This window comes from Lepidochelys kempii, chromosome 14, assembly GCF_965140285.1.
Source record: "Lepidochelys kempii isolate rLepKem1 chromosome 14, rLepKem1.hap1, whole genome shotgun sequence".
NCBI lineage: Eukaryota > Metazoa > Chordata > Testudines > Cheloniidae > Lepidochelys > Lepidochelys kempii.
The window spans coordinates 19,430,292-19,457,513 of NC_136393.1; the positions used below are offsets into that span (position 1 = coordinate 19,430,292).

Below are 27,222 nucleotides of genomic sequence, written 5' to 3' on the forward strand. Positions count from 1 at the left end.
CAAGTGGTTTACATGTCAGTTTGAGAGTCCCATTCAGTGAAAAATGAAGCCCAGTTGATATGCTGGGGAAGCTGGGCTGAGCAAACTTGGCTGCTTTTTTATAGCAAGCTCTAATGCATTTAGAGCAGCTTTTCAAATTTTTGCTCACCTGCGGCAACTTAATTGTTGGAGCAAGTGAGCAAAAATTTTCCCTTTGGTTTAGTGGTGCTGTGGTGTCCTTGCTGTTGCAGATTTTGTATCTGGCATTTTTGTAGTGTTCCTTGTCTAAAAGGGTCCCCAAAGTATTTTACCAACTTAAATAGCTATACCAACTTGGTTTCCTCAGAAGGGAAGGGGGGATTCTGTGCTACAGGGTTAGTTGCTGTTGTGGAAGCTTTTAAATAGTACAAGGCTAGTTGTTATCTACCCCATAATTTTAAACTCTGGTTTAATGGAATTCCAGTCTTGGATTAGGTCTAGCGTCCGCTGAAGAGGGACAGGTTTGAGAGTAGCAGCCGTGTTAGTCTGTATTTGCAAAATGAAAAGGGGTACTTAGAATCATAGAATATCAGAGTTGGAAGGGACCTCAGGAGATCATCTTGTCCAACCCCCTGCTCAAAGCAGGACCAATCCTCAATTTTTGCCCCAGATCCCTAAATGGCCCCCTCAAGGATTGAACTCACAACCCTGGGTTTAGCAGGCCAATGCTCAAACCACTTGTGGCACCTTAGGGACTAACAAATTTATTGGAGCATAAGCTTTCGTGAGGTACAGCTCACTTCATCGGATGCATTCAGTGGAAAGAATTTAAAGGAAATGGATTAAAAATGGTGTAAATCCTCACACCTTCAGGTTAAAACTCAGAGATTCTTCTGATCCTCCAAAATGCCTCAGGGGAGACAGTAGAAATTCAGGTTTCAGAGTAACAGCCGTGTTAGTCTGTATTCGCAAAAAGAAAAGGAGGACTTGTGGCAGTGCTTCTAGTGTGGAAAGCTGTTCTCCGTTGGCTTTTAAGGGAATGTAATGGATCAGCAAAGCTAAGTCACAGTGTGAATTTTGTTTTTCTTCAGAGAATCCTGCAATAAAACCAAAAGAAACTGCTTCTAAAAGAGCACAAAATGTATGACTTAAAGCAAAAATGTCTGATGAGGATTCATTATGTCTGACTGGACTAAATGTTATCTTTGAATATGATTTCATATAGAACCTTTCATCCTGGAGGATCACTCTGAGCACTGTATACCTTGCTACCCACCTACTGAAATGCATCTGCCTCTGAAGCAGAACACAGTTAATGGTGAATTGTATTCAGTCATTTAGGACAGGAGTTGAACAACAGTTTATTTAAAGATACTATCATGAAATGAATCCCAGTTTTAAATCTCCACCTTCCAGCATAAGACAAGCTAGGAGCTCTGTTTTTGGCTATCTGAAGCTGATATAGTTTAATATCACTCACTTCTTCCCACACCAAGTATCACTTGCTTAGCTAGCTGAAAAGATATGGGGGAATCTAGGTAGGCAGAATGTAAATACTTTAATTACAATTTAGCCATGACACAAGGGTCTAACATGACTGGATTTGTGAAAGTCTTCTGGGATTTTTAATTATTCCAAGTGTTTAGGATCTCAGTTATATGTCCAACAACCTGTGTGTTAAGAGTAATACTACCCCCCAAAATATTACTTACTTACTTTTAAGGATATAACTGCATTTTTAAATAAATATCAGTTAGTTTTAGAGAGATTAACTTTCATTTTGTTGACTTGGAGAAGGTTCCATTTTTAGAGATACTGTCAGCTTGAAGTTTTTTAGATGGACTAATTAAACCCAAAAATGTATTTAAATGCTGATGAGCCTTTCCTTTATTGCTAGCTGCCCCGGACAGAAGCAAGTTCTGTTTCTTGAGTCATTTTAATTTAATATCAAAGCTGTTTTAAGCAGTATGTTGTTTGATGGCTGTGTCTTAATCTGATGCCCTGAATTTTTACTTTTATTTTCTGAGAATGCATTCCTGATGTTAGCTTTCTCTCATGGTCTAGACAAATTTTTCCTATTACTAGTTCATCATTTTTACAGCAGTGAAGTTCTTTCAGAGAGGCAGAAACAGTGGCAAATTCAGCATGTAGTCATCTTCCCAATTTCCCAGAAATTTGTTGTGTAAGCTCCAATAGATGCGTAAGAAGTGAGATGTCTATGACTGCTGTACATGAACACCTACAGCCCCACAACACAAGCAGAGTATGTCCAGCTCCTAAAGAGAATGCATGCACCTCATATGTAGCTTTGCCATCATGCTCACTTTGCCTGAGGGTGAAGTGCAGGAGACTACACGTTCTCTCAGCTGTGGTTTTGGGAAGGACATGTGGGAGAGGTAGTCTACTAACACAGAAACAAATCTAAGAAAATAAATACATTGATCTGAAAGTGGAGGTCTTACAAACTTCAGACTTCCAAGTTTTTTTTTCACCTTGCTGTCTACCATCTAGCCTTAACTGCTCTGAGTCGCTCTACTGTTCCTTTGCAGTCAGCTCGTACATTTGAAATTGTTTAACCTGATTCAAAGGAATTTTTCAGCTCGCAGGACATAGATAAATTTTTCTCCTCAAGGTGGGATCAGGGAGAGGTTGGGAAGGAGGGGGATGATCCTAGGGTTAAAGCAAAGACCAGGAGTTGGAAAATCTAGTTCCTAGTTCTGCTGCATACTTCTTGTAACACTTCAGGCAAGTCACTAACCTCTCTGTGCTTGTTCCCCCTATCTGAAATGTGGGCTTAATACCCACCTTACATGTGTGTTGTGTGGCTTAATTCATTATGTTGATTCTTGTAGTGCTTTGAGATCCTCTGGTGGGAGGTGGTATAGAAATGTAAATGGATATTTGTTTTTATTACGTCACAGATGTGACTGAACGTAGCATGTGTGTATGTGAAAATGGTTGTATATCAAAAATATATTTCATTTTTTCCTCTTTAATTTAGTTTGATTATAAATTTTATTCTTAATCTGATTTCTGCTACTGGAGGGTGCTTAGTCTGGTCCAGGTATTTTTGGGTGGGTTGTTTCATCTTAAGTGATGTGACTGCATGTCATTAACATCTTGACATTGGCTTTGACCAAGAAAGTGGGATTGTCAAAATGTCTTAAAGTAACTAGGCTCTTTGTTGTTCAGCACTGAACATAGAACCTGTAAACAAGGGTTAAGACTTCCTTTCACAATTGGTGACTTCTAGGAGCTTGGACTTCCTGAAATCAAGGCATAAGTTTCTCATAACTTTTCCAAGCATATGGTTAGAGCAGTCACGTAAAGTAGGGCATTCTTACAATATGGCTTTTAAATTCACCTGACATGATGTCTGGTCATGGATTCTAACAACTTTACTCTGTCATCTTCGAGAGAAGGTGGGCATATGCAGATGAAAAGCTTAGAACAAAGGGTTACAGGCCACAAAGGGCCTCTCTGTTTCATGAACTCATAGGTATAATTAGAATCAAAGCATTAAACTAAGAGCTCTAAGAATTGGTTTCTATATGATAAGTTTTAAGTTAGCATCGGAGTATTGGGTTCTGTTTTTGGCTCTCCCATTGACCCGTTTCAAGTTACTTAACCTCTCCGTGTCTGTTTCCTCATTTGTAAAATGGGGATAATGAAACTTCTTCAGAAAACTCGATGCAAGGAACTATGTCCGAAGTATTTATTCTTTCTAACATGAATGTCTTGTTAGATTTAGTATTATGATTACTGTATATTTCATCTTCATTAATCTTTCCCATATTGTACTTTTCTGTTGCCTGTTATGCATACTGTAATTATGAACTGTGACTAAGCATACTTAAGGTTGTATCCTCTCAGGAGCTCTCTTGAGGCATGGAGAATCCATACATTGTACATGGATCTATACCAGTGGTTCTCAACCTGTTTACCCATTGTCGGCCACATGTGCATCTCTCTGTGTTATGTCAGCTGCACCCACAGAATATATATACAGCTTGTTATGGCCCTGAGGATGTCACATGAGCTGCAGCTGTGTGCTAATTGGGCTGCAAGTGGCCTGTGTGTTGAGACCCACTGGTCTAAACAAATCCATTAGCAGTACAGTTATGTTAAAAACATAGAGCTCAGAGTACAGCTAAAACCATGGGTGTCCTTTAGCACTTCACTCTGTACTGCAGGGTTAGTTGTGGAATAGACCGAACAGGGATACAGCTGGGAGAGGAGTCTGACAAAATTCTGTTTTCTGATCATCCAGTGCTGATCTAGAGAGGAAAAAATAACAATTATTTCTGTTTGAAGTTGGGATAAATATGAAGTACTACTTGTGGCCTCTGGCTCACTTTTTCAGTGGGCTGCAGTAATCGCGGATTAACAGATGAGGTAATGGACAGTATTACCAAGTACAGAGAGACTGGGCTTCTCAGAAGCTTAGACCTGGCCTATACATAAAACTTAGGTTGACCTAGCTGTGTCACTGAGGAGTATAAAAAATTAAACATCATTAGGCTGACCAGCTGTTGACCTAGCTACTGCTTCTCTTGGGGGTGGATTAAATACAGTGATTGAAAAACTACTTCTGTTGCTGTTGTGGCTGTTTACACACTATGGTGCTACAACAACACGGATGCACCGCCAGAGGTGTGCCACTGTAACGGGTATAGTGTAGACAAACCCCTAGTGTTAAGTAGACGTCATTCTCTTGATTCAGATGTAAAGTTGCATATATGCAGACTTGCCTCTACAGATAGCTATTTTAATGATAAGTGAGTTTTGGCATAACTTGTGATAGAATATAGGTATCTGATGAGGCAATACATATACCACTTTGTTCTAACCTGAGTCATAGGTGCCTTTTATAGTTGTGCACATATCTCAACATTTCATGACAGCACTTTCTCTACTTCCCCCTTCTGTTTTCATTGTAAGGGATACTACAACACTAACGTACTCGGTTTTAAAGGATTTGTTGGTTTTAATATGGTTTTGCAGGCAAATCTGTTGCTGACAGTTTACTTAGAAGTGAATGATGATATTGTTAGAGTGCGGTGTTTCCACATGTTCCTTTGCAGCCAAGCAGTACCCCCAAGATGTACTGACGGGGGAAAATGCTGACGTGGATATCTGTGACTGGCCTGCACAATAGTAAAGGAATATAGTACTGTTATTTTATATAGTGTCTACTTCCTTTTACTAAAAATAACACATTTTATAAAAAGCTAAAGTGTTTCAGAACAGTTGAAAATGTAGGCTTAAATATTTGGTGGTAATAGGAGAATCATTCTATAGTGCAATTGTATGAAAGGAAGAAATAGGAATTGATTTTACTTTTTTATTTTTAGTTAGAAGCTATAGTATAGTGCAGTGATGTATGGTTTGTCAGGTGCTGAAGTAGCCATTTATAAATCTGATACAGGTATGGGCATCTTTTTTAAAAAATGAAGTAAACTTTATCAGTTGAGGATGAAATTTACTGATGGAGACCACACAACCAGACTGCACACTGCTTTTGTATACAGAGATGCTAAATACTTGAAAATGTACTATTTCCAGAGGCGGAGTTTCTTTTGTATTCACAGACTGGGGAGCCTCAAATTCCAGAGGCATTACATGAGCAGTTTTAATGAATTAGTGTCTGGTTTTGCTGCAGCAGATGTGACAAGCAGCTTTATAAGCTGCTTCCCATCGATCGCTGTTTTCCAGCTCTTTTGTCTCTTTCTTTTGCTTAGAGAAAAGCAGTGAAGAGCTTGGTTTCTACAGTAACTGCTGCCTACATTCCTGCCTGCAGGCCAGTTTCTTTCACTACTCCTTGTAGCCTATGCAGGGCTACTGTATTAGGTTTCTTTAGGGTTGTTTCTTTCCCCACCCCCTTGGTGACTTTAACATTTTACCATGTAAGAATCAGAAGATCTTGTGGTGGGAATTTATAGTTTCAGTATATGTATTTCTAATTAAGCAAAGCACACTTCCAAGAATGTAGACTAGCATCAGTATTACTTGCAACTGATGAATGCCAATTTTTGTATGGCTGATGCTTGAAGAGCATTAAATGTCTGACTGCAAAAGAAGAATTATGGTGTTGGCTGAAAATTTGGGATGTCACTATATATTGTTTGTAGTTTAATTACCTTTTGAGAGGGAAAGAAGTATTAAATACTCGTATTCATGTTTGAAATTCATTCATTCCCAAATATGCATTAGCTGATAAAGGTAAACATGTTTGTGAATATTTATTTTTTTTCCCTCTTCCTCAGCCACCGTCAATATCTTTGTGTCATAGTGACATCCTGTTTCTCTGGCAGAGGAGAGCTAGTTCCAGATCCTTCTGGAAGTAGTCAGTAGCCATTTTAGAAGTGGTACTGAGATCTCTACAGATTTTCAGGTACTCGCTTCCCCACTCAAGCTGCAAGATTGTACCTTGAATCTCCAGTGTGGTAGTGCGTGGTTTTACTGGCACATTTCTGTGCCTGCCTCTTGAGATTCTGCAAAATTATGTTGACCAGATTGGGCAAATGTGTAACTGGAATATTATCTTGACATAGTGGGACACTTCTTTTGTGCTGAGTCCTAATTTATATACAAGTTTTTGCATCACAAATCGGACACTGTTGTAGTTTTTTTTTCATGGTTGTTAGAGCATGTGAACAATAACAGCATATGCTAAAATACTTAAATGTTTAAGTGGAAAAATGTGCCTCATGCAAAAAAGAGCTACTTGTCAATTTAATGGTCCTGACCTCTTGCTCCCTAGACTATCTTGAAGCTGATTGTTGCAGAGGCACTGATGCTCTGATATTGGTGGGGGAATATGCTTTGCAACTTTCAGCCCTTTGCCAATTAATATGTAGAGTTAATGGAAACTTGGAAGGAAGTTTCACTAAGGCAGTGGTTTTCAAACTGTGGGTCGCGACCCAGTACTGGGTCACGGAATGTAAGATGCCAAGTCATGGCGGCCCGGTTGGTGGTCCTGACTAGAGCTATTAAAAGTCCTGCTGGCAGTGCTGCCCGGCTAAGGCAGGCTAGTCCCTACCTGTTCAGACACCATGCTGATCCCGGAAGCGGCCATCAGCAGGTCCAGCTCCTAGGCGGGGGGGGGCCACAGGGCTCTGTGTGCTGCTCCGAGCACTGGCTCTGCAATCCCATTGGCTGGGAACTGGCCAATGGGAGCTGGGGTGGGGGGGACGGTGCCTGCAGGCAATAGCTGTGGAGCTCCATCTAGGAATCGGACCTGCTACTGGCCACTTCCAGGGCACAGCGTGGTCCGCGGTGCCAGGACAGGCGGGAAACCTGCCTCTGCACTCCCACTGCGCTGCTGACCAGGAGCCACTGGAGGTAAGCCCATACCCCAATCCCCTGCCCCAGCCCAGAGAACCCTCCCCCACCCTGAACCCCTCATTCCCGGCTCCACCTCGTAGCCCTCACCCCCGCACGCCGACCCTCTGCCCCAGTTCTGAGCCCCTCCCACACTCCAAACCTCTCATCCCCAGCTCCGTTGGGTCACGGGCATCAACAGTTTTCTTCAGCTGGGTTGCCAGAAAAAAGTTTGAAGACCACTGCACTAAGGCATATCAGCCTGTGGAGGTAGTTGAGAGAATCATCCAGGAGGACATGCTTTCCCCCCCTGCCACTAAGAACTAGTTCCCCCTACTTAAAATGCAATTGCTCTTGATGATTTCATTTAGAAAAATGAGTCATAATCAGTAAATGGCCAAACGTAATTGAAGTGGAAACTGGTGGCAAATTACCCAAATCAGGGTTTATTTAAAAAAAACACACACACTAAAAACTCCACCCCATACCCTGATCCAAAATTTGTCTTCCTGTTTATAGGAAGCAACACTGCTCTTCTACTTGGGTAGTTTTTTACATTGTCAGCAAAGGGTGTTGCCTAGAGCAAATAGAAGAGGCATGAAAACTTCCTTTTTTAAAAGCTGTTAGTGTTTGAAATCTTCATGTTTCAGTACTCTCGCGTTTGACTTGTAATATTTAGTAAACAAATTTTGTGAAATCAGTGAATTTTTTCATAAATCTCTTCACACCGTGCGTGAATTTTTACAACTTAGTCACAAAATCCCTAAAGCTGGAATTTCTAGTGGAAACACATGGGTATAAATGGTTCTGATTAAAAAGCAGCTTAAAAAAATACACCAAAACCTCATCATTTAGGGAGAAGATTCAATGTCATTCCCTTTTTTTATTGCAAGAAAATGAGTCCTCTTTCCCCCTGTAAGTCTCCATTATAGCATTTCTTACATTGTTAGCAGTTGTCTTATTTGGGTATTCCTAGAAGGAATTTTTACAAGAATATCTGAACAATTATTTGTTTTCTTTAAATATATTTAAATATTTTGAATAGTTTGCATTTCAGTTATTAATATAATAAAAACATTTAATGCTGAGGAATTTGAGATAAAAATCTAAAACAGTAATGGGGATTGTTTGAATTAATTTTATGGAACTGTCTAGATGGATTTACATATCTACATATAGTTTAAATTGGGAGCTGCTTTGGAGCTAGTGTTAAAATTTACCTTAACAGTTTTTTATAGAAGTTATTACATTATTAAATTAATTTAAAACTTTTTAAAATGACCTTTGCTTTTTACGAATATTTTTCAGTGTCCAGAGAAGATCACATTCTGAAGACTGACTGTATTTGTAACTTAGTTAATTGTTTCTACATGTTCATATGAACCATATTAAGCAGAAATACTTTAAGCAATGCTGAATTTGTAAACTAAGCAACAATACTAGAATGTAAAATCTTGCTAAGAATATCTTGTAAATTTAGCTCTAAAACAAAGCATAATATCCCAGTTCCTGTTTTTCATAAATTTCATTTCTGTTGGTTCCATTGAGGGCTGAAGTAAAAAAAAAACAGCTCCTCTGCTCTTAAAGTCTGTTGTTTGAGTTGATTGGTGTGTGACTTGCAAAATATATCAATTTGGAATTCTCTTAAACATAATCCCAACTTGTTTAAGCTAATGTTACAAAATGTTCTGGGAATGAATCGTTCAGTTTGCATACGCCAAGCAAAGTGCCCATGAACCTGAAGTTCCATGGTACAAAATTTAGCTGATGTAGTATAAAACATAAGATACCTTCTGTTGGAGGTGTGGGATGGCACTGGTGGTAAGGATAAGTGAAGGAGCAGAATCCCTTTCTCCCTCGGGGATAAACTTGTTACTCCTCAAGTTGACAAACTTTTATCACTTTTAAGTATCTAAAAATGCAGTGCTTTACCCCATCTCCGGGATTTCTTAGTGGTTTCTATGCTTCGCTTTGGAGTTTGAAGCAAACTGAGCACAACTTTGACTCCAAACAGCCCCTCTACTCCTACAGTCTAATTTAGGTGATAACTGAACAGTGTGTTCACATTACCAAACTGCAAATTTAAATGGGGGGAGGGGGTTGTATTTTGTTTATAATGTAGTACGTTTTTTGTCAGCCATTTCCTATCAAACTAGTAATCAACGAAGCAGCAAAAAGAGAAAAGACTCTATTGTGACTCTTTCTATAAACTATTTTCATGATGAATTAAATACCTAAACAGTTTACAAATGTTTTAAAATCCTAACTTCCTAAATTTGTAATGTTAAGTAAGCCTGGATGGCAGACAATTCTACACCTTGATCATAAATTTGGTAGCAAAACTTTTCACTTAACAGTTTAAATATTGCTGTAGTACTGTAATATGGAAGAAATAAAATGCTGTGTAACATAACAAACTTGCCAGAACTATTTTGGATAAAACATTTGAGTTGCTTTATGTAAAATATAAATGAAAAACAGTTCAGGACTCGAAGTGGGCAAGCATGCACTGGAATATCTTAAGAGCAACTACCCCATCTCCAGGCACACCCTCCCCCCAGCTATGTGTATCACACAACATTGTCAGCCTGTGATGGAAGTGCTGTTTATATACAATGTACCTTTGAAGGGTCATGCTTCCTTGTAGGCTGAACAATCTTCAGTGAAGATCATGGTGGCTTTCTGGTATATTGAAGGGTAGACGAGGTAAAAGAAAATTGTGTAAAAGAGGAGAGGAATCCAAACTGGGGATGAAAGTCTAAATTATTGAGAAGCCATCCTGAAGCCAAAAGAAAAGGGGATCCTTGTTATGATGTAAATGACACTCCAGGGGAAGGCTGGTTTTATCTTGGGAAATACTGTGATCTGTCTTTCTCTCCCTTGGTCAATTCAACAATTGTAGAAGGGGAGGAACAGAGACTGTGGATCACATTATTGGTGATTACTTTGCTATCAAAGAAATCCTAAGTGAAAACCTACAGAGTGACCCAAGATTCTTGTTGATTACTTTCATTTCTATTTGAAATAAAGTACAGTGGGGAAGATAGAGGATCCTTGTCATTCCCACTCCTTATCCCTTTATTGTTCCTAGCTATTTTCCAGATTTTTTTTTTTAGTAAAAGTTTTACAACGTCTTCTAAAAGGAATCTCCCCTGAAGATTTTGATACCAGGATGATTCGTAGGGTTATCAGTGCTAAGTCCTCATAATATACTTCCATTTGAAAAATGGAGGTGTTGATCGAAGGAATTGACTCGTTCTGTAGGGGCAAATGGTGTTGCCAAACCATGTCTTGATCACTACAAGACAGCTTCAAACTGAATGGTCTAGGGCAGTGGTTCTCAACCTTTCCAGACTACTGTACCCCTTTCAGGAGTCTCATTTGTCTTGCGTACCTCAAGTTTCACCTCACTTAAAACTGACTTGCTTATAGAATTGGACATAAAATACAAAAGTGTCATGGCAAACTATTACTGAAAAATTGCTTACTTTCTCATTTTGTCTGTGTGAAATTTTAGTTTATAATGACATCACTAGTGCTTTACGTGTAGCCTGTTATAAAACTAGGCAAATACCTAGATGAGTTGAGGTACCCCCTGGAAGTCCTCTTTGTACCCCCAGGGGTGTGCTTTTACCCCTGGTTGAGAACCACTGTTCTAGGGAATATTGAAGCGCTGGGTCTGACAATAGGACTTGAAATACTGGTGCCACAAAGGACACATCAGTGAGAGCTAGGAGTTCTAGCCTGTTTCATGGCTGGGTGCTGAGACAGGAGTAGGAATCCAGTCAGGTGATAAATTTTACAAGAGTGTAATTCTGCCCCCCTCCACCTCCGCCAACAGCATGGACAGAGCTGTGAAGCAAAGAGGGAATGCTGGAAATGTGGATGTGACTAGTACAACCATACTGTACACATTTGTTCCTCTAATGAAACCATTATCTAGCAGCCTATGAAATTATTTTTTTTTATTTTAACACTTACATTGCAGTAATGCCTGCCCAGTCCCATTTTGCTACGTGCTATACAGACACATAGTAAATGACAGTCCCTGCTCCCAAGGAGTGATTGGAAAAGTCAGTCTGTGGATTTGCTTTTTTTCCTCTATCCCTCTGTCCTCCCCAATTTCATTACTCAATCCATTCTGGATTTATTTGTGTAGAATAAAAATATTGTGTGCTACATCTTACTCCCACCCTCTAGTCTGTGCTCGGTATGTTTTCTGTTTAGATGATAAGGTCTTTAGGGCAGGGACCTGTCCTCCATTTGGAGCTATGTAAATAATAAATACAACACAAGTACTGTTGTCCTGATTCATTCTTCTTTTTTTAAATGACCTAAAAGTGGATGCTATCAGTTATGAATTTTGGAGCTGGTAAAACCATGTTGTTATGTAGCTTTTGGAAATATTTATTTTCACCACTTAGAAATATGACACACACTTTTCACCCTGTAACTGGTGGTTTGAAAATATTTTAACTGTTTTTGATCAATCCCAAATGTACCCATTTGATTTCTCACTGTGAACTGCAATACCTTCCCATGCGTAATAGAGCAGGAAGATTTCAGTGGTACAGTAAGATGAAATGCAAATATTTAGGTGTTCACATGTTTAACTAGATTAGAAGTTTAGCTGGAATCATATTATATTCTCCGTATAACACCATCCTCTCAGAGCCCAGCATTTGAAATGTTGAAAAGTATGGTGGTAATGCTCACACAGTATAAATATAGTACCTAGCTTGTTACGAGTGATGTTAAGCTTGGCACAGAGTTTAATATTCAGTACAGAGCTTTGGTTACGCAAAGCTCCTATCTTCTCACACTTGAGAGCCACATTGGTCTCAGACATAGTTTTTGGAATCAGGGCCTTGGACTTGGCAGGGGGGAAGCTGTTCCGTATCTTTGTGTGTGATGGCCAGGGGCTAAGAAGCGATCAGGAGACAGAATGGCAACACGAGAGAAGAATTTTTAGTGGAGTGTAGATAGATATGTAGGAAGAGGGGGTTTGTGCTGAAGCTGACCTGGAATTCAAATTTTGTGTCTTTGGATTTGCCTGTACTTCAGTTTAGGTTATGAAGCCTCTCTCCCGCTCCCCAGTAAAAGCCCAGCAGCATTTTGGAGCATTGCCTGCTTACTAGTAGATGGTATCCTTGTACTATGCAATAACCAGTCTGAACACTGAATCAGCACTTGAAGTTATGTACAGCTGCTTCTGTATTGCTCTTCAGTTGAAGTGAGTCTTCTCTACAAAGTATTCAGTCATTGAGACTGAGGAGTAAATAGACTTGAATCTGCAAAATAGTTACATAAAATATGTAGAAAAGTCTGTTCCACAAAAGTCTAAATATTTAGGTTTCAAACATACAATATTGCTACTCAATTTCTGTTATTAATGTTTACTTAAAGTAAACATTCTGGCTTATTCTTCTGTGCTGACAAAATGGATGCCTTTGCTTGCTTTCTGTTTGTGTGCTCTTGAAGAGTGATGATGTCGTTGCTAAGAGAAATGTTGGTTGGGATAATGTTGGCTTTCAACAAAACAAACTTTATTCCTTTATTCCTTTTCTGTAGAAAGAGCAAGGAATTCCAACTTTATGGTGTAGCAATAATGTCATCTTTACTGTATACTCAAGTTTTTCTACATTTCTCAGCTACAGTCCTTCATTGTGGCTGTTAGTTTAAAAACAATTAGCTAGGATTGCATAGTGAAACAAGGAGAGTCTAGTCCATTTCACTTTCCTGCTGCAGCCCATGTGCAGTGTTTTGGCATAGATTCTGTTCCCAATTTAGTACATCAAGCATGCTTCGGAATCAAGTTGTCTGTTAAACTCAGACATGGTCCTTATGAAATGAGATTGAAAGAAAGGTCACAGTCACATTTTCCCCCCCTCTTACTCTTTAAGTATGTAACATAGGAAAACATGATCCATTCTCGCTAGCAGTGAATGTCCATGTTTGCATTAGATGCATCTATCCTTAAAAGTTGTGCCAAAGTTATAGTGACACTTGGAACAAATGCTGCTTGCACCTGTTCCAAAGCAGCTTTGTTTCCTTTCTTAATAAAACTACAATAGAACCTCAGAGTTATGAACTGAGCAATCAACCACACATCTCATTTGGAACTGGAAGTACACAATCATGCAGCAGCAGAGATGTTAAAAAACGCAAACATGGTACTGTACTATGTTAAAAGTAAACTACTAAAAAAATAAAGGGAAAGCAGCATTTTTCTTCTGCCTAGTAAAGTTTCAAAGCTATATTAAGTCAGTGTTCAGTTTTAAACTTTTTAAAGAACAATCATAACATTTTGTTCAGAGTTCTGAACATTTAGAGTTACAAACAACCTCCATTTCCGAGATGTTTGTAACTCTGAGGTTCTACTATAGATCTGTGTAAAAGGATCGCTTCGCAATATGGTTTCTAAAGTTTGTTTGTAGATTGTCATTGACAAAGCCTCTTGTTGAGGGGCATGTAAATATGGCCATGCATTGGGTCCTTTGCATATCTAACATGGGTTCAGTCCTGTGCATATCTGACAGATTTCCAGGGAGGAGAGGGCAGCAGTACATCTAACATTATTAGCTTATTGCTGATTATGAGCAAAAGGTAAAATTACTTGAAATGGTTTTTGTTGGTGCTATGGTTAATAACAGAATTAAATGTAGGTATGCTCAATCTGTTTGTGTACAGTTAAACTATAAATAGCCTATTCTCCTGTTTAATTGGGTTAATTTCTAAAAGCTGTAGTGCTTGCCTAATGAGCGCGCGTTGGGGGGGGGAATGTTTTAAAAGTTCACTAAAGATGGGTTTTTAATTAATGTATACAAAAATTAAACATTTTTGCATATTGTTTATATAACTGGATTTTATCAAATTTAAAACAGTTAACAGTTAAAGCAAACATACAGACTTATGGTTTAACTTTTTGTTTATAAGTGACAATTTTTGCTTTAAATCTGTCTTAAACAGTCTGTTTTTCTGAGTCTAAATTAAGGCTACATTTGCCATGACTGTTCATTTCTGGTAGTACCTATTGCTTTTACAGTTAGGCACCATTAGCATTGCTGTATGCATAGTAAATAAAGTGGTTTAGGAGAAAAAAACCAAAAATTGCTTTTAACTAATACGAGTGAAATTACATAGGTCCTGATCCTACAAACACTTATGCATCTGCTTAACTTTACTTCTCTGAATAGTTTCACAATAGGACTACTCAGAGAGTAAAGTTAAGTAACTTCATAAGGGTTTGCAGGATCAGGGCCATAGTGAACAAAATACTACTGATGAATGGATATTGGAGGACTTGTTAGCTCTCTTAAGTAGTTACTGACAGTTCAGTATACTTAAACGAACTGAGGTTTGAGATTTTTCTGTGGCAGTACTGATAGTTTGGGATACTGTAAATTGTTAATGCACAAAACCCATTCCTTCTGATGTCACTCGCTGTTCAGATGTTTTTGAAATACCCCATTTGGAGTATGTTTCCAGTTCAATCTCAAAATGGACTACAGAAATCTAGAGAGAGTTACAGCGGTAAAATAATGTATAGACTTAATACAATTATATTTGTATTCTAAAGTCTAAAATTTTGACTTTCTAGTGTTTACTAGATCTCTGTGCCTGTGTGTAAAATGAAGATAATTGCAAATCATTACCCAAGATAGGCTTTTACTACTTTAATCAGGGTTAAATGTTGCTTGTGAGTTACGCAAAAAAGTCTGTTATGTATTACCTGTAAACAAGTTGCATAAATATTTGTTTTTATTTTTCAGATGTACTTTCAGGTTTCCCAGCACAAACATCAAGATAACATTCACAGCTCTGTCCAATGAAAAGAGAGAAAAACAGGAGTCCCCAGAGTCTCCAGTGAAACCTGTGCAACCCCAGATCTCTCCCTTAACAATAAACATTCCAGACAACATGGCTCACCTGATCAGCCCTCTCCCTTCTCCCACAGGAACTATCAGGTATTTAAAATTTGCAAAATTGCATGTAGGGTAATATATGGTTCCAGAATCAGTACAGAGACGCAGTTCATTTGATGTTGCTTTCCTTATGTAATAATGCTTAAGTTGGAGCTCAGAGTAGCCTCAGATGAGCCTTGGAGTAAAACTATAAGTGTTGTGGTTTTTTTTCAGTGGCTACCTATTCACATAAATATACAAATCTGTTACTGTCATTAAAGTCTGACTTTAAATTCACAAAAGCAATAAAATTGTGTTAGGGCTGTACTCTGAATGCATCCTTTTGTTCCTAGTATTCTAGGATGGTTAGAGCAGTGAATGAGCCCACATTTCCCAGTGGCTGAAATATTTGGACACACTAGAGTGAGTTTAAGAATTAAGCATCAATCTTAACTTACAATTTTCTTGCCATTGTTGGTCTTCATTATACCTGTGACAACACTTTAATTTAGTTTCTATTTTTATTTCCATTGTTAGTACTATTCTTAAGCAGTTGACTAAAATCTAGTTTCCTTAGTAAGCTTGTCAGCAGAAAAATATGTTTTAGCTGTTTGGCAATGCTTACTTTGAAAGCTAATGATTAAAAAAAGAGTCTCTTATTGACAAATGACTGCAGTCAGTAAACTACCTTTCTTGTTTATAGTATCTCAGTATAGCATCAGGAGAAGTATAGTGTTGAGAAATGTTTTGGTAGGTGTGGTTAATTTGGTTGGGTCTGTCAGTTTAGCTGTATTGATTAGAGACTCAGAGCCATCATTTGGCTTGTTGTTGGGTTGAAGTTCAATTAATCAAAAAGCTTAATTGCTCTTCTTGCAAACTTATAAAAGCATTTTGAATAGAATTTTCAGAAGCACCACAGTCACTTAAATATTTTTGAAAATTCCACCTTTTCCTCACAGATTCTGGTAGATATGCTTGATTCAAGGAATATAAAGCTAGTGTGTCTAATTCTGTTGATCTTCAAATTTGGATCCTGTTATGAAGTTTAAATTCAGAGGTAAATCTGTTGATACTTAACAAGAGCAGAGATCTTGATTCCAGTTTTGTGATGTTGTTTGCAAATGGTGCATTTGGAAAAAGTGATTTGATAGTATAGCAGTCTTGCATTTTTTTATTTAAACCAGGAAAAATTTATCTTTCCCAAGAAATGACTGCATTCATAAATATTTCACCATTGCTTTTTGCATTATCTCAGCTGTTGCAATTATCTCCCAAGGCTATTAAACAACTGTTAAACTATACCGTTAAAAATCAAAGCAGTTCTGAGTCTATTTGACTAGCTTGACATTTTCTTCTTTAATTCACCAAGTTGTGTGGAGGATTTCTAAACTTGCTTTGATTATATCATATATATTGCTGTGTCAATACATGGTACAGTGAGCAAAGTGTAAAGGGATACTGTCAGTTGATACGTGCAAAACTTACATAGCACAGCAATGACCAACACTTTTTAAAAAATGCTAACCTTCTGACTCTTAACCCTCAAAACAAGGCCTGTTTCACACAACATTACTAAAATTCCATCTTCCCTGCTGGACAGTCCACTAACAGCTAACCTCAAATGTTGGAACTGTGGAGATAAGTTTCTCTTCAAGAACAGTGGTTTTGTATGTTACTCTGTCTACATGTAAGAACATAGCAGGCAGTGCAAAGGGTGTAGACAGCAAGATGTTCCTGTCTGCTTGCAAAGCAAATCTTGGCAGATACAACTTTTTGTCCCACCAGTCCAGATGGTATCCCTTAACTCTAGTTTTCCTTAAAGTCTTAAATTTTATATATTTTGATTAATTTAAAATAGTATCTTTGATTTAGAACAAGGCTAGTGGATGGGAATCTGGTAGACTTCTCAGATTCTTACTTTTATTTTCGTATATGCGTTTTTTGATGCTTCTGAGGGCAGAATTGAATCCTGTCATTATGTAAATGTTTTGGGGGCTTATTGCATTACATGAAAATATGTAAGCAGTGAAAAGATTGTTCAATGACTGTGTCTCAAACGTAAAGGGACAAAGGAAATTCTGGAAGAATAGCTCTTTATACAGCTATGATTCGGGTGCACTATAAAAGGTGGAAAAAAACATAAACTTTCAAAAGATATGGTAGAAATTTATTTGAATTTTCGAGTTATATTTTATACCTTCCCAACACTAATGAGTCTTAGCAAAATGCCAATTATCAAATTTTACCTTTGGCTACTGTTTTGTTGGTGTCCTTTCCACTTATGTTGTCATCTTCCCAACCTTTGGCCTATTCGATTATTACGTTACATGAGGATTTACAGTGTTAATACAGCTCAGTGTCTGTATATAATTCTAAATCAATTTACCTGAAATATATATATTTGATTAAATAAGAATCACCCAGAACTCTTCCTTTATTATATTTTCGGAAGCATGCTGTTTCATCCAGACACATTATTGAGTGATTCTGACTAAGCTAAAAACAAGCACGTGGTGGAAATCTCACATAGACCTACTTTCTGAAAACTTTCAGATCAGTGGTTCAGACGAGAATCCAGAATTTTTGGTTGTATAAGTAGACCGAACCTCCAACTAAAATGGACATATTGTCAGCAAAGCTTACATAAATACAATATAGCCTACAAAACAGTTAATCTTCTTTCTTTGAAGAGAGAGGCTGAAACCTCATTTGACAGGTTTCTTCCTGGAGTGATTTTGATTCTTACAGCGAGTTATAAATCCCATTTTCCAAGCATTTATAATGGAAATACTGACAGACCCTTAACGACAGTCTGGGAACACTAGTGAGTTTTCCTACAATTAGAGCTATTTGATTAGACAAAATGTGGTGATATACTGTATAACAAAATAGTAGGATCCTCTTTTTGTATTCTACAGTGCTGCAAATTCCTGCCCATCTAGCCCGCGTGGTGCAGGCTCTTCAGGGTACAAAATGAGTCGTGTAATGCCATCTGACCTACATTTAATGGCTGACAATTCACAGTCAGAAAACGACAAGGAAGCATCGGGTGGTGATAGCCCAAAGGTAAAAGTTGCACAGAATATAAAACCATAAATAAAAATAAAGCCTTGAGCCCAATGTACCAATGTTGGAAATTTGTTGTCCAAAGTATATGAACTTAGACATGATTTGGCATTTAGAAATTGAAAACAGATTGGAGCCAGAGATCTTTTGTGTTTCGATGTGCCTTGTATCTTGATTTTTTTTTTTTTTTTAAATGTAGATCTCCATTGAAGAGTTTCATGTCTGTATTGGTTTTTAGTTACTTGCATGACCATCATTTTTTAGACATTTAGATTCATAGTCCTTGGTTAAATGTATTAGTTTCTTTTGATTTTTACTGTCATCTTAAATCCTCCTAACTGGAAGATGTAACTTTGGTTTTAGCTTTTCTTTTGAAATCCTTAAGTCATCCAGAAGTGTTGAAAAATGAAGTTGATTTTACTGCATTTTGTAATTTTAGAAAAGAGGTATACTACTGTAAAGTTTATGGGGGCAAATGTTTTAAGGGTTCTTTTTTTTTTTATAGGATGACTCAAAACCACCTTATTCCTATGCACAACTAATAGTACAAGCAATTACAATGGCACCTGATAAGCAGCTTACACTAAATGGAATTTATACGCACATAACTAAAAACTATCCATACTACAGAACAGCAGACAAGGGCTGGCAGGTAAATCTAGTATTTCTTTTAAAAGTCATGAATAAAAACAACTATTAGTATGATAAATGAACGATAGTAAATAAACCAAGTCAACTTGTTTTATTTGTACTGGTTATATTAAGTGACCATGACAGCCCTTCAGTAGATTTTTGGTGGACTGAATGGGTCATAAATTCATATGTAACGGATTTCTAATCTTAAAATCTCTAGGTTGGCAGGAGTTTAGGTGTACTATGGCAGCATCATTCTCTAGCCTTAGTATTCCCTAGAGTTGCAATAGTGGAATTTATAGGACTTCTGTTGGAGAAAAATATAAACATAGGTAGAAATGGATTTAAATGTTTGCCATAAAAGAATGAATATTTTATTAGAATTTCTTCTTGCGTTAACATGCTTGTGTTACCTCAACAAGCCAAAATAAGATCCCAAAATCTCGGAATACAAGCTTGTTGAAAGCTGTGGTCTTGACTACTACAGCTCCTTAACTACAGGTGTACATATCTTGCTTTATCTTGCACTGTTGACTACCTCACTTTTGATTGTGCTCACACAGGTGACTAGAAAGTTCCATTTGCCCATGGTCAGTTCTATTCTAACAATAGTAATTGTTTTTTAAAATATTTTTGCATGCCTTATATAAGATATATTTCAGGATTTTGTCTAAAGTACATCTATATTTGTGTCTATTGTACTGTTGTTTTCCATAGAGACTAGTTGACTGATACAGATCTGCATTATGGCCTCTAGTTTTAAAATTAGGTGTTAGATCGCTGCATGTTTAGATGCATAATACTTTGCAAAAACAAAATGGCAAGCACAGCACACCTCTTCTGTTTCAGAGACTTGAGTAAGAATTACACTAATGCATAACAATAGGAAAATATAATAAAATGGAGTGGCTGTTTTGGTCAGTAGTCCTATAAAATATTGCCATAATGGTAGGTAACTTACCTCATTTGTGAACAATACTCTTAGCCTTTGGCTTCAGGCAGTAGATGACAATTTTGTTAACTAACCTATATGCTTCAGGCTATGTTTTAGATAATTGTTTCAATACCTAATGAGGCTATGGATATATTCATGTATATTCTAGAACTTTTTTTGAAGGCCCATCATGTTGGACTCATTCTGTCGTGTATTTTTCCTCCAATCTAGAAAAGTTGGATTTAATATTCTCTTCTAGCAGATGGAGACACAAATACAACTGATAAACTTATATTCTTCACACCACCTGCTAGTTCTGTTTGTCATTGGCAGGGGAAACAGCTTCTGTTAGCATCAGATTGCACTGAAGAAACTGTACATGGGTAACATTGCCCTAAATTCTCTAAGCCTGCTGTCAAGGTCATGAATCGCATCTGAGGCTGACCTGTGACTAGGATTGGATTTAATTTTGAGGATTTTAAAGAGCCTTGATTTGGAATGTTATGAAAATTTTCCCCAGATGTTTCAGTGCTAACATTCAGTGGATCAGAACTGGACAGTTAAAGTTAGTACAAACTTAAATGGTTGTATTTGTTTCCCTCCACTTGAGTTATCAAATTCTGAAAGGTCTCAGTGTGATGTGTGTGTATATATGAAGCATATAAAGTCAACGATAGATTTTTCCCGCTTGCATCAGAACATCAGTACCTTCATACATTTCCATCCAAGTCCTCTATGAAGTTGCAACGGATTTTAGTCTTCATGACACTGCATATTGGACATATGGTAATATGCAGACCACAGCATAGTATGATGATCATTCTAGAAAACTACATTTGGACCTACTGCCATTCAGAGTTTTCCTAGGCCCACAAAATCCTTGGCCTCTATGTTGAGATTGTCAGGTAATCGATATCTTTCCCTGTTTTGGGGAAGAATAACTGGGAACTGAAGTTGCCGAAAGAATCTTCCTCCTTTTGTGTGGCTTCTGGTAAGGAAAGGTGAACTCCCAAGTATCTAGCTGTATCTGAAATTTCTTTAATAAAACCTTTCCTTTCCTTACTATGACATAATGAGAGTATTATTGTATAAGATCAGTATCAGAATCAGTGAATATAGTATGTTTTAGCAGCCCCATGGGAACAGTTTTGACTTTCATTTGAGCAGTGGAGGAAGGTATGGTGTTTCAGGTACTACTAGTTCTTCTTTTTATCCACTGCTTTATGTCCACACAACTTCTGAAACCATGCGTTGTGACGACTATCCTTCTCATGAGAGGATTGAAATGAGATTCCCTTAGGAGCTTGTTAGCATCTTTAATTGCTGGGAGAGGTTTGAGCAATGCCAAGGCTCCCTTCCCCAGGCTTTAGTATGCTGCCTTTATAGCGCTAGCAGGCACCTGCTGCTCTAAGGAACTAGAGACCTGAACCCCGAGTCTCCCGTACTACAGACCACTGCACTAGGCCACATTCTGACTTTTTAGAAAAAATATATATGAATTCTACATATTTTTTTATGTTCCATAGAATTCAATACGCCACAATCTCTCTCTGAATCGTTATTTCATCAAAGTACCACGTTCCCAGGAAGAACCAGGCAAAGGCTCATTCTGGAGGATAGACCCTGCCTCTGAAAGCAAATTAATAGAGCAGGCTTTTAGGAAAAGGCGGCCTAGGGGAGTACCTTGCTTTAGAACCCCTCTGGGACCACTCTCTTCTAGGTAAGGAAAAACAGATGAACAAAAAGACATTTAATTTTCAGAAGTTTACCTTAAATGTTAAATTTCCTGCTGGAAGTAAGAGAGAACAGTACTTTAAATAGTAATATGTTGGTACGGTAAGACTGAATTATAATTCTATAATAGAACCAAAAACGATCTCTGTTTTTAACCTTCAGGCTCATACAAACTAGATAGTTTTGTATACAGTACTAAAATCACAAGTTTAGTTATTTAATTTAAAACACCAGTAAAGATTGCCCTCATGCACGAGGTTTGTTTTCTATTGCTTTTCTTAGTGCTAATGTACTGGCTCAGTTTACATAAGTAATTGTTAGTTTGTTAACGTAAGAAGGGCTTTCTGTACTTCAGTGTTACACAGTTACGATTTTAATTGCTAACTTTATCCCTCTCATGCCTTTAAAAATTGTGTTTAGTTTGATAATGCTTTACCAGTATTCTTAATGGTGAAATATATAGACTTAATTACTAGCTATGTAAAGACTGTGTCCCCTTTCTGCTCCTGCTGGCTTCCTTTGACTTACCCTTAGATAGAGCCGCTCATCATTCAGTCCCCCTAGAAAAAACATTTGTACTGTTGCATGGATTGCTTGGAAACACTCCATCAGAAAAAGTACAAATGTTTCTATTCCATTAACCTTAGCCAAAGTCTGCCTTTGATTTCTCCTCTTGGTTAACAGAGGCTTTATGCAGAATCAAATCATGGATTTGGTGGGTACTTGTTTGGTAGAAGGCAAAGGGTTCCCCCTTGTGGAAAGTAGATATATTACAATATTTTTAGAGGCAAGGTCACTCATCTTTCACAATTAACTTAAAACATACCAGCTGCTGCTTTCATTTTCTTAAAATACAGAAGTGCCCCAGCTTCTCCTAATCATTCTGGAGTGTTGTCTGCCCACTCCAGTGGCGTACAGACCCCAGAGAGTTTGTCAAGGGAAGGATCTCCAGTCCCAATGGAACCTGAGTCTAGTGCTATCCAGCCAAAATTAGCAGTAATACAAGAAGCACGATTTGCACAGAGTGCCCCAGGTAAGAATTTTAAAAATACTTTTTTGGTTTGGGGTGATGAGGGAAAATTTGTAAAATATGTTGCCTGAAACAGTCTTGGTGGAATTCACACCTAAATTAAGAAATCCGTAAATGTTTTCAGATAGATAATAAACTTTTAAGGCAAAGCATGGAGAAGTGCAGAAAATCAGTGTGCGAAATATTTCCTGAAAATGGCTAATACGGTCGATACATTTTCTTCCTGGTATTTATGTATGTTCATTCCGCACAGATAGATGCTTACTTTGCTGGTAAGCAGAGGCTGTACTTCTATCTCAGTTAGGAAAATAGTGGTATATCAGTGACATCTCTTCTTCTGGAAAACTGTTCTATCTTTTTGTGCAGCACAGATTCTCCATGCGCAGAACATGAATTTGGATTAAAAGCTCTATTAAGAATGGTTGGTGAAAACCAAAGTGATTTCCTGGATCAAGGGTTGCTATACTAAATTAAATGTCTGTCTTATTTACAGTACACATTTGTAGCCATTTTGCTCTTACCCAAAGCAGAGGACAAGAGAACTAGAATTGGGAAGGGTTGAGGAGTTGAATGGTGGGATGTTTCTTTTGTACTGATTCATCCCCCCTAATCCCCCATATTTATCTGTGTTGTATTGGTAGTTTTATTTGTGTTCTAGCTATCAAGTTTCCTAATGATATCACTTATGATACAGTGAAGGCCTGTATAGGTCTTGTGGCAGGATACATGGAGTCAGCAACAGCAGTCTGATCATTCCAACTCTACATGCTAAAATTGTAAGGTGAAATTGTAAGGTGCGATAAGAGTCTTTATTTTCCACGTGTTAGCTTTTGTAGCAACCAGTGAAAGGGAGTAGCGAGGGTTGTTGCTTTTACAAGGCTTCAGTGTTCAGTGTGTTGGGATGATTAACTAACAGCATACTTGATTCAAACTTCCAGTCTAATTTATCTTTGTCTTTTTTGTTAGGATCACCTCTATCTAGCCAACCTGTTTTAATTACTGTACAACGGCAGCTACCACAAACTATTAAACCCGTCACCTACACTGTTGCAACTCCTGTGACAACATCAACATCCCAGCAGCCTGTAGTTCAGACAGTTCATGTTGTTCACCAGATACCAGCTGTGTCGGTCACAAATGTGACTGGATTAGCACCAGCAAACACTTACACTGTAGCTGGACAGGCAGTGGTTACACAAGCTGCAATGCTAACCCAGCCCAAGGTAGAACCTCAAGAGAATGGAGACCACAAGGAAGTAAAAGGTGAGAATTGACTGAGTTCAGTAAGTCTCGTATAAATATGTGTGGTTGTCTAACACCTTATTTACCTTTAAAAAATCACTTCATAGGTGCAAGTGAAAAAAACATTTGTTAAAATTAGGGCTGTTAAGCGATTAAAAAAATGAATCACACGATTAATTGCACTTGTAAACAATAATAGAATGCCATTTATTTAAATAGTTTTGGATATTTTCTACATATTCAAATATTTTGATTTCAGTTACAACACAGAATACAAAGTGTACAGTGCTCACTTTATATTATTTTTATTACAAATATTTGCACTGTAAAAAAACAAGACAGTAATTTTCAGTTCACCTAATATAAGTACTTTAGTGCAGTCTCTTTAACATGAAAGTTGAACTTACAAATGTAGAATTATGTACAAATAAATAACTGCACTCAAAAATAAAACAATGTGAAACTTTAGAGCCTACAAGTCCACTCAGTCCTACTTCTTGTTCAGCCAGTCACTCAAACAGGTTTGTTTACATTTGCAGGAGATAACGTTGACCACTTTTTGTTTACAATGTCACCTGAAGGTAAGAAATGGCACTGTTGTAGCTGGTGTCGCAAGATATTTATGTGCCAAATGCACTAAAGATTCATATGTCCCTTCATGCTTCAACCACCATTGCAGAGGACATGCATCCATGCTGATGACTGGTTCTGCTCGATAACAATCCAAAGCGGTGCGGACCGATGCACGTTCATTTTCATTATCTAACTCAGATGCCCCTAGCAGATGGTTGATTTTCTTTTTGGTGGTTTGGGTTCTGTAGTTTCTGCGTTGGAGTGTTGCTCTTCTAACTCTTCTCAAAGCATGTTCCACACCTCATTCCTTTCAGATTTTGGAAGGCACTTCACATTCTTGGTCGCGTGCTGTAGCTATCTTTAGAAATTTCACATTGGTGCCTTCTTTGTGTTTTGTCAAATCTGCAGTGAAAGTGTTTTAAAATTAACAACGTGCTGGGTCATCATCTGAGACTGCTATAACATGAAATATATGGCAGAATGTGGGTAAAACAGAACAGGAGACATGCAATTCTCCCCTAAGGAGTTCAGCATCATCAGTATGGAAGCATGTTCTCTGGAATGGTGGCCAAAGCATGAAGGGACATACGAATGTTTAGCATATCTGACATGTGAATACCTTACAATGCTGGCTACAAAAGTGCCATGCGAATGCCTACTCTCACTTTCAGGTGACATTGTAAATAATAAGCGGGCCGCATTATCTCCCGTAAATATAAACAAACATGAAGTAGGATTGAATGGATTTGCAGGTTCTAAAGTTTTAGATGGTTTTGTTTTGAGTGCACTTATGTAACAAACAAAAAATCTACATTTGTAAGTCGCATTTTCATGATAGAGAGATTGTACTACAGTACTTGTATAAGGTGAATTGAAAAATACTATTTCTTTTTCTTTATAATTTTTACAGTGAAAATATTTGTAATAAAAAATAATATAAAGTGAGCAGTGTACACTTTGTATTTAATAAATTTCAATTGGTATTCTATTGTTTAACAGTGTGGTTAAAACTGCGATTAATTGTGATTAATGTTTTTAATCACAATTAAGTTTTTCAAGTTAATCGTGGGAGTTAACTGTGATTAATCGACAGCCCTAATTAAAATAGAATGTTTGTTCCGTGCTTTTTCAGATGCTTTGAGGTTATTAGTAAGATTAATTATATTCATTGGAGGGATAAAGTAACTAAATCACTTTTTGTCATGTTTTGTTTTAAGCCGTCTTGTCTTAACATATTAAATAACTTTTGTTGTTTTCCAGTTAAAGTGGAACCTATACCTGCTATTAGCCATGCTACAATAGGAGCTGCTAGTCGTATCATTCAGACATCTCAGACCACGCCCTTACAGACAGTTACTATAGTGCAACAGGCACCTCTAGGTCAACACCAGCTACCAATAAAAACTGTAACCCAGAATGGAACGCACATAGTACCTATCACCACAGCGATACAAGGACAGGGCAACACTGGTAAGCTTTTGACCAATATTTCGTATAGCCACAAACATTTCCAGTGTAGGAACTGCCTTCAGAATGAGCAAATTTGTACAGTTTCTCAGAATGTCCATTGTAAAATCTCATTATTTAGATTCCTTCCTCTGTCCTTTGTACCCTCACTGAAAGCAACTAGAGTTGCACATACAGTTTGTTTGCCATCTGCAGCCTTTTTACATTTTATATATATATCTATATAGATATATAGATATATATATAGAGAGAGAGAGTGTATATATAGATATACGTGTGTGTGTGAGACAGACAATTGGTGTCTCCTTTCACCGATTGTTACCAGAATAGGAATTTAATCTCTGGAATTTTTAAAGGGGCACTGTCAGGGATGACAACTCCCAAATTAAACCCAACCTAAAAATAACTTTTAAAATGTTTTTTTAGTTCTTGAAAACTCCGTTCCTGCAAAGCAAGGGCTGCAGTACTACTAAAATGGACAACCAGTCCTCCGGGTGGTCAAGAACAAACTGGGTGCAAGGCTTCTTTGTGGGTCGGCTTTTTAGGTCATTCTTCTGCTGTACCTTTCTCCAAAGCTTGTGGAAAAAAAAATATATTAAAATTTACAGGAATTCTAAAGGATTCTTTTGAAGCTGCTTGCCTGTCTTAATACCCTCTGACGTCTCAGTTTTTGAGTAGGCAGTCTGATTGGATGGCAGGACAAAGGTACATTCATATCAAATACAGCTTTTGGTTTGGTTTGATGATAAATCTAATTTCGTGCCTATTTGTTTTGACAGTTTCCCTTTGAAATAAATATGCCCAAGGTGAATTAAAAAATTATGATTTAAAAAAATCTTCTGTTGATTATTTAAAGAAGATTAATCTACATGTTGCTAATTCTTTGCTTTCTTCTCAGTTTATACATGCTTGTTTCTTTAATTAAGTTTCCTAATTGTTCCTGGAATTTCAGATTTTACAAAGGAACTTCTTTCTAAGAGATTTTCCTACTTAACTTGTTCAAGTATGCTTGGAAAAGTCAAGTCCAGGCCTTTGTTAATATCATTACTATGAGAACAACACAAACGCAAACATAAAATGCAGAGATAGCACAGACTATTGGGGTTGTCAGCTGACACCTCCTTCCAATATAATGAGCTTCCACAGGTCAAGATATCTGTAATGCTTCAACAAAGCTATATTCCTCCATCAAGGTTTTCAGTCTGAAGTCAGTTAAGCGTTCTTGAAAATGCCATTCTAGGGTGTCTGGCTTTGTATTTAGGAACCTAATTTTAGGCTTCTAAAAAATATTGGCCTTTGTATAGAAAAAAAAGTTTGCAATAACTTTGTTGAAAATCTGAGTAACTTTTCAATATTAT

General features: G+C 37.5%; 1 protein-coding gene across 4 annotated transcripts in view; it reads left to right on the forward strand.

Annotated features, from left to right (window-relative positions):
• Nucleotides 1–27,222, forward strand: part of FOXK2 (forkhead box K2) — a 64,484-nt gene that overhangs the window by 27,390 nt on the left and 9,872 nt on the right. For 3 of the 4 annotated variants that reach the window (XM_073311249.2, XM_073311251.2, XM_078848405.1), the window contains exons 2-8: nucleotides 15,054–15,248; nucleotides 18,104–18,251; nucleotides 18,757–18,903; nucleotides 21,345–21,538; nucleotides 22,410–22,585; nucleotides 23,549–23,845; nucleotides 25,658–25,867. In XM_073311249.2, the coding sequence (XP_073167350.2) occupies nucleotides 15,054–15,248; nucleotides 18,104–18,251; nucleotides 18,757–18,903; nucleotides 21,345–21,538; nucleotides 22,410–22,585; nucleotides 23,549–23,845; nucleotides 25,658–25,867 (1,367 nt within the window). Of the gene's footprint in view, nucleotides 1–12,407; nucleotides 12,515–15,053; nucleotides 15,249–18,103; nucleotides 18,252–18,756; nucleotides 18,904–21,344; nucleotides 21,539–22,409; nucleotides 22,586–23,548; nucleotides 23,846–25,657; nucleotides 25,868–27,222 lie in introns of those variants that run through there. The other variant, XM_073311250.1, reaches the window with a different exon arrangement.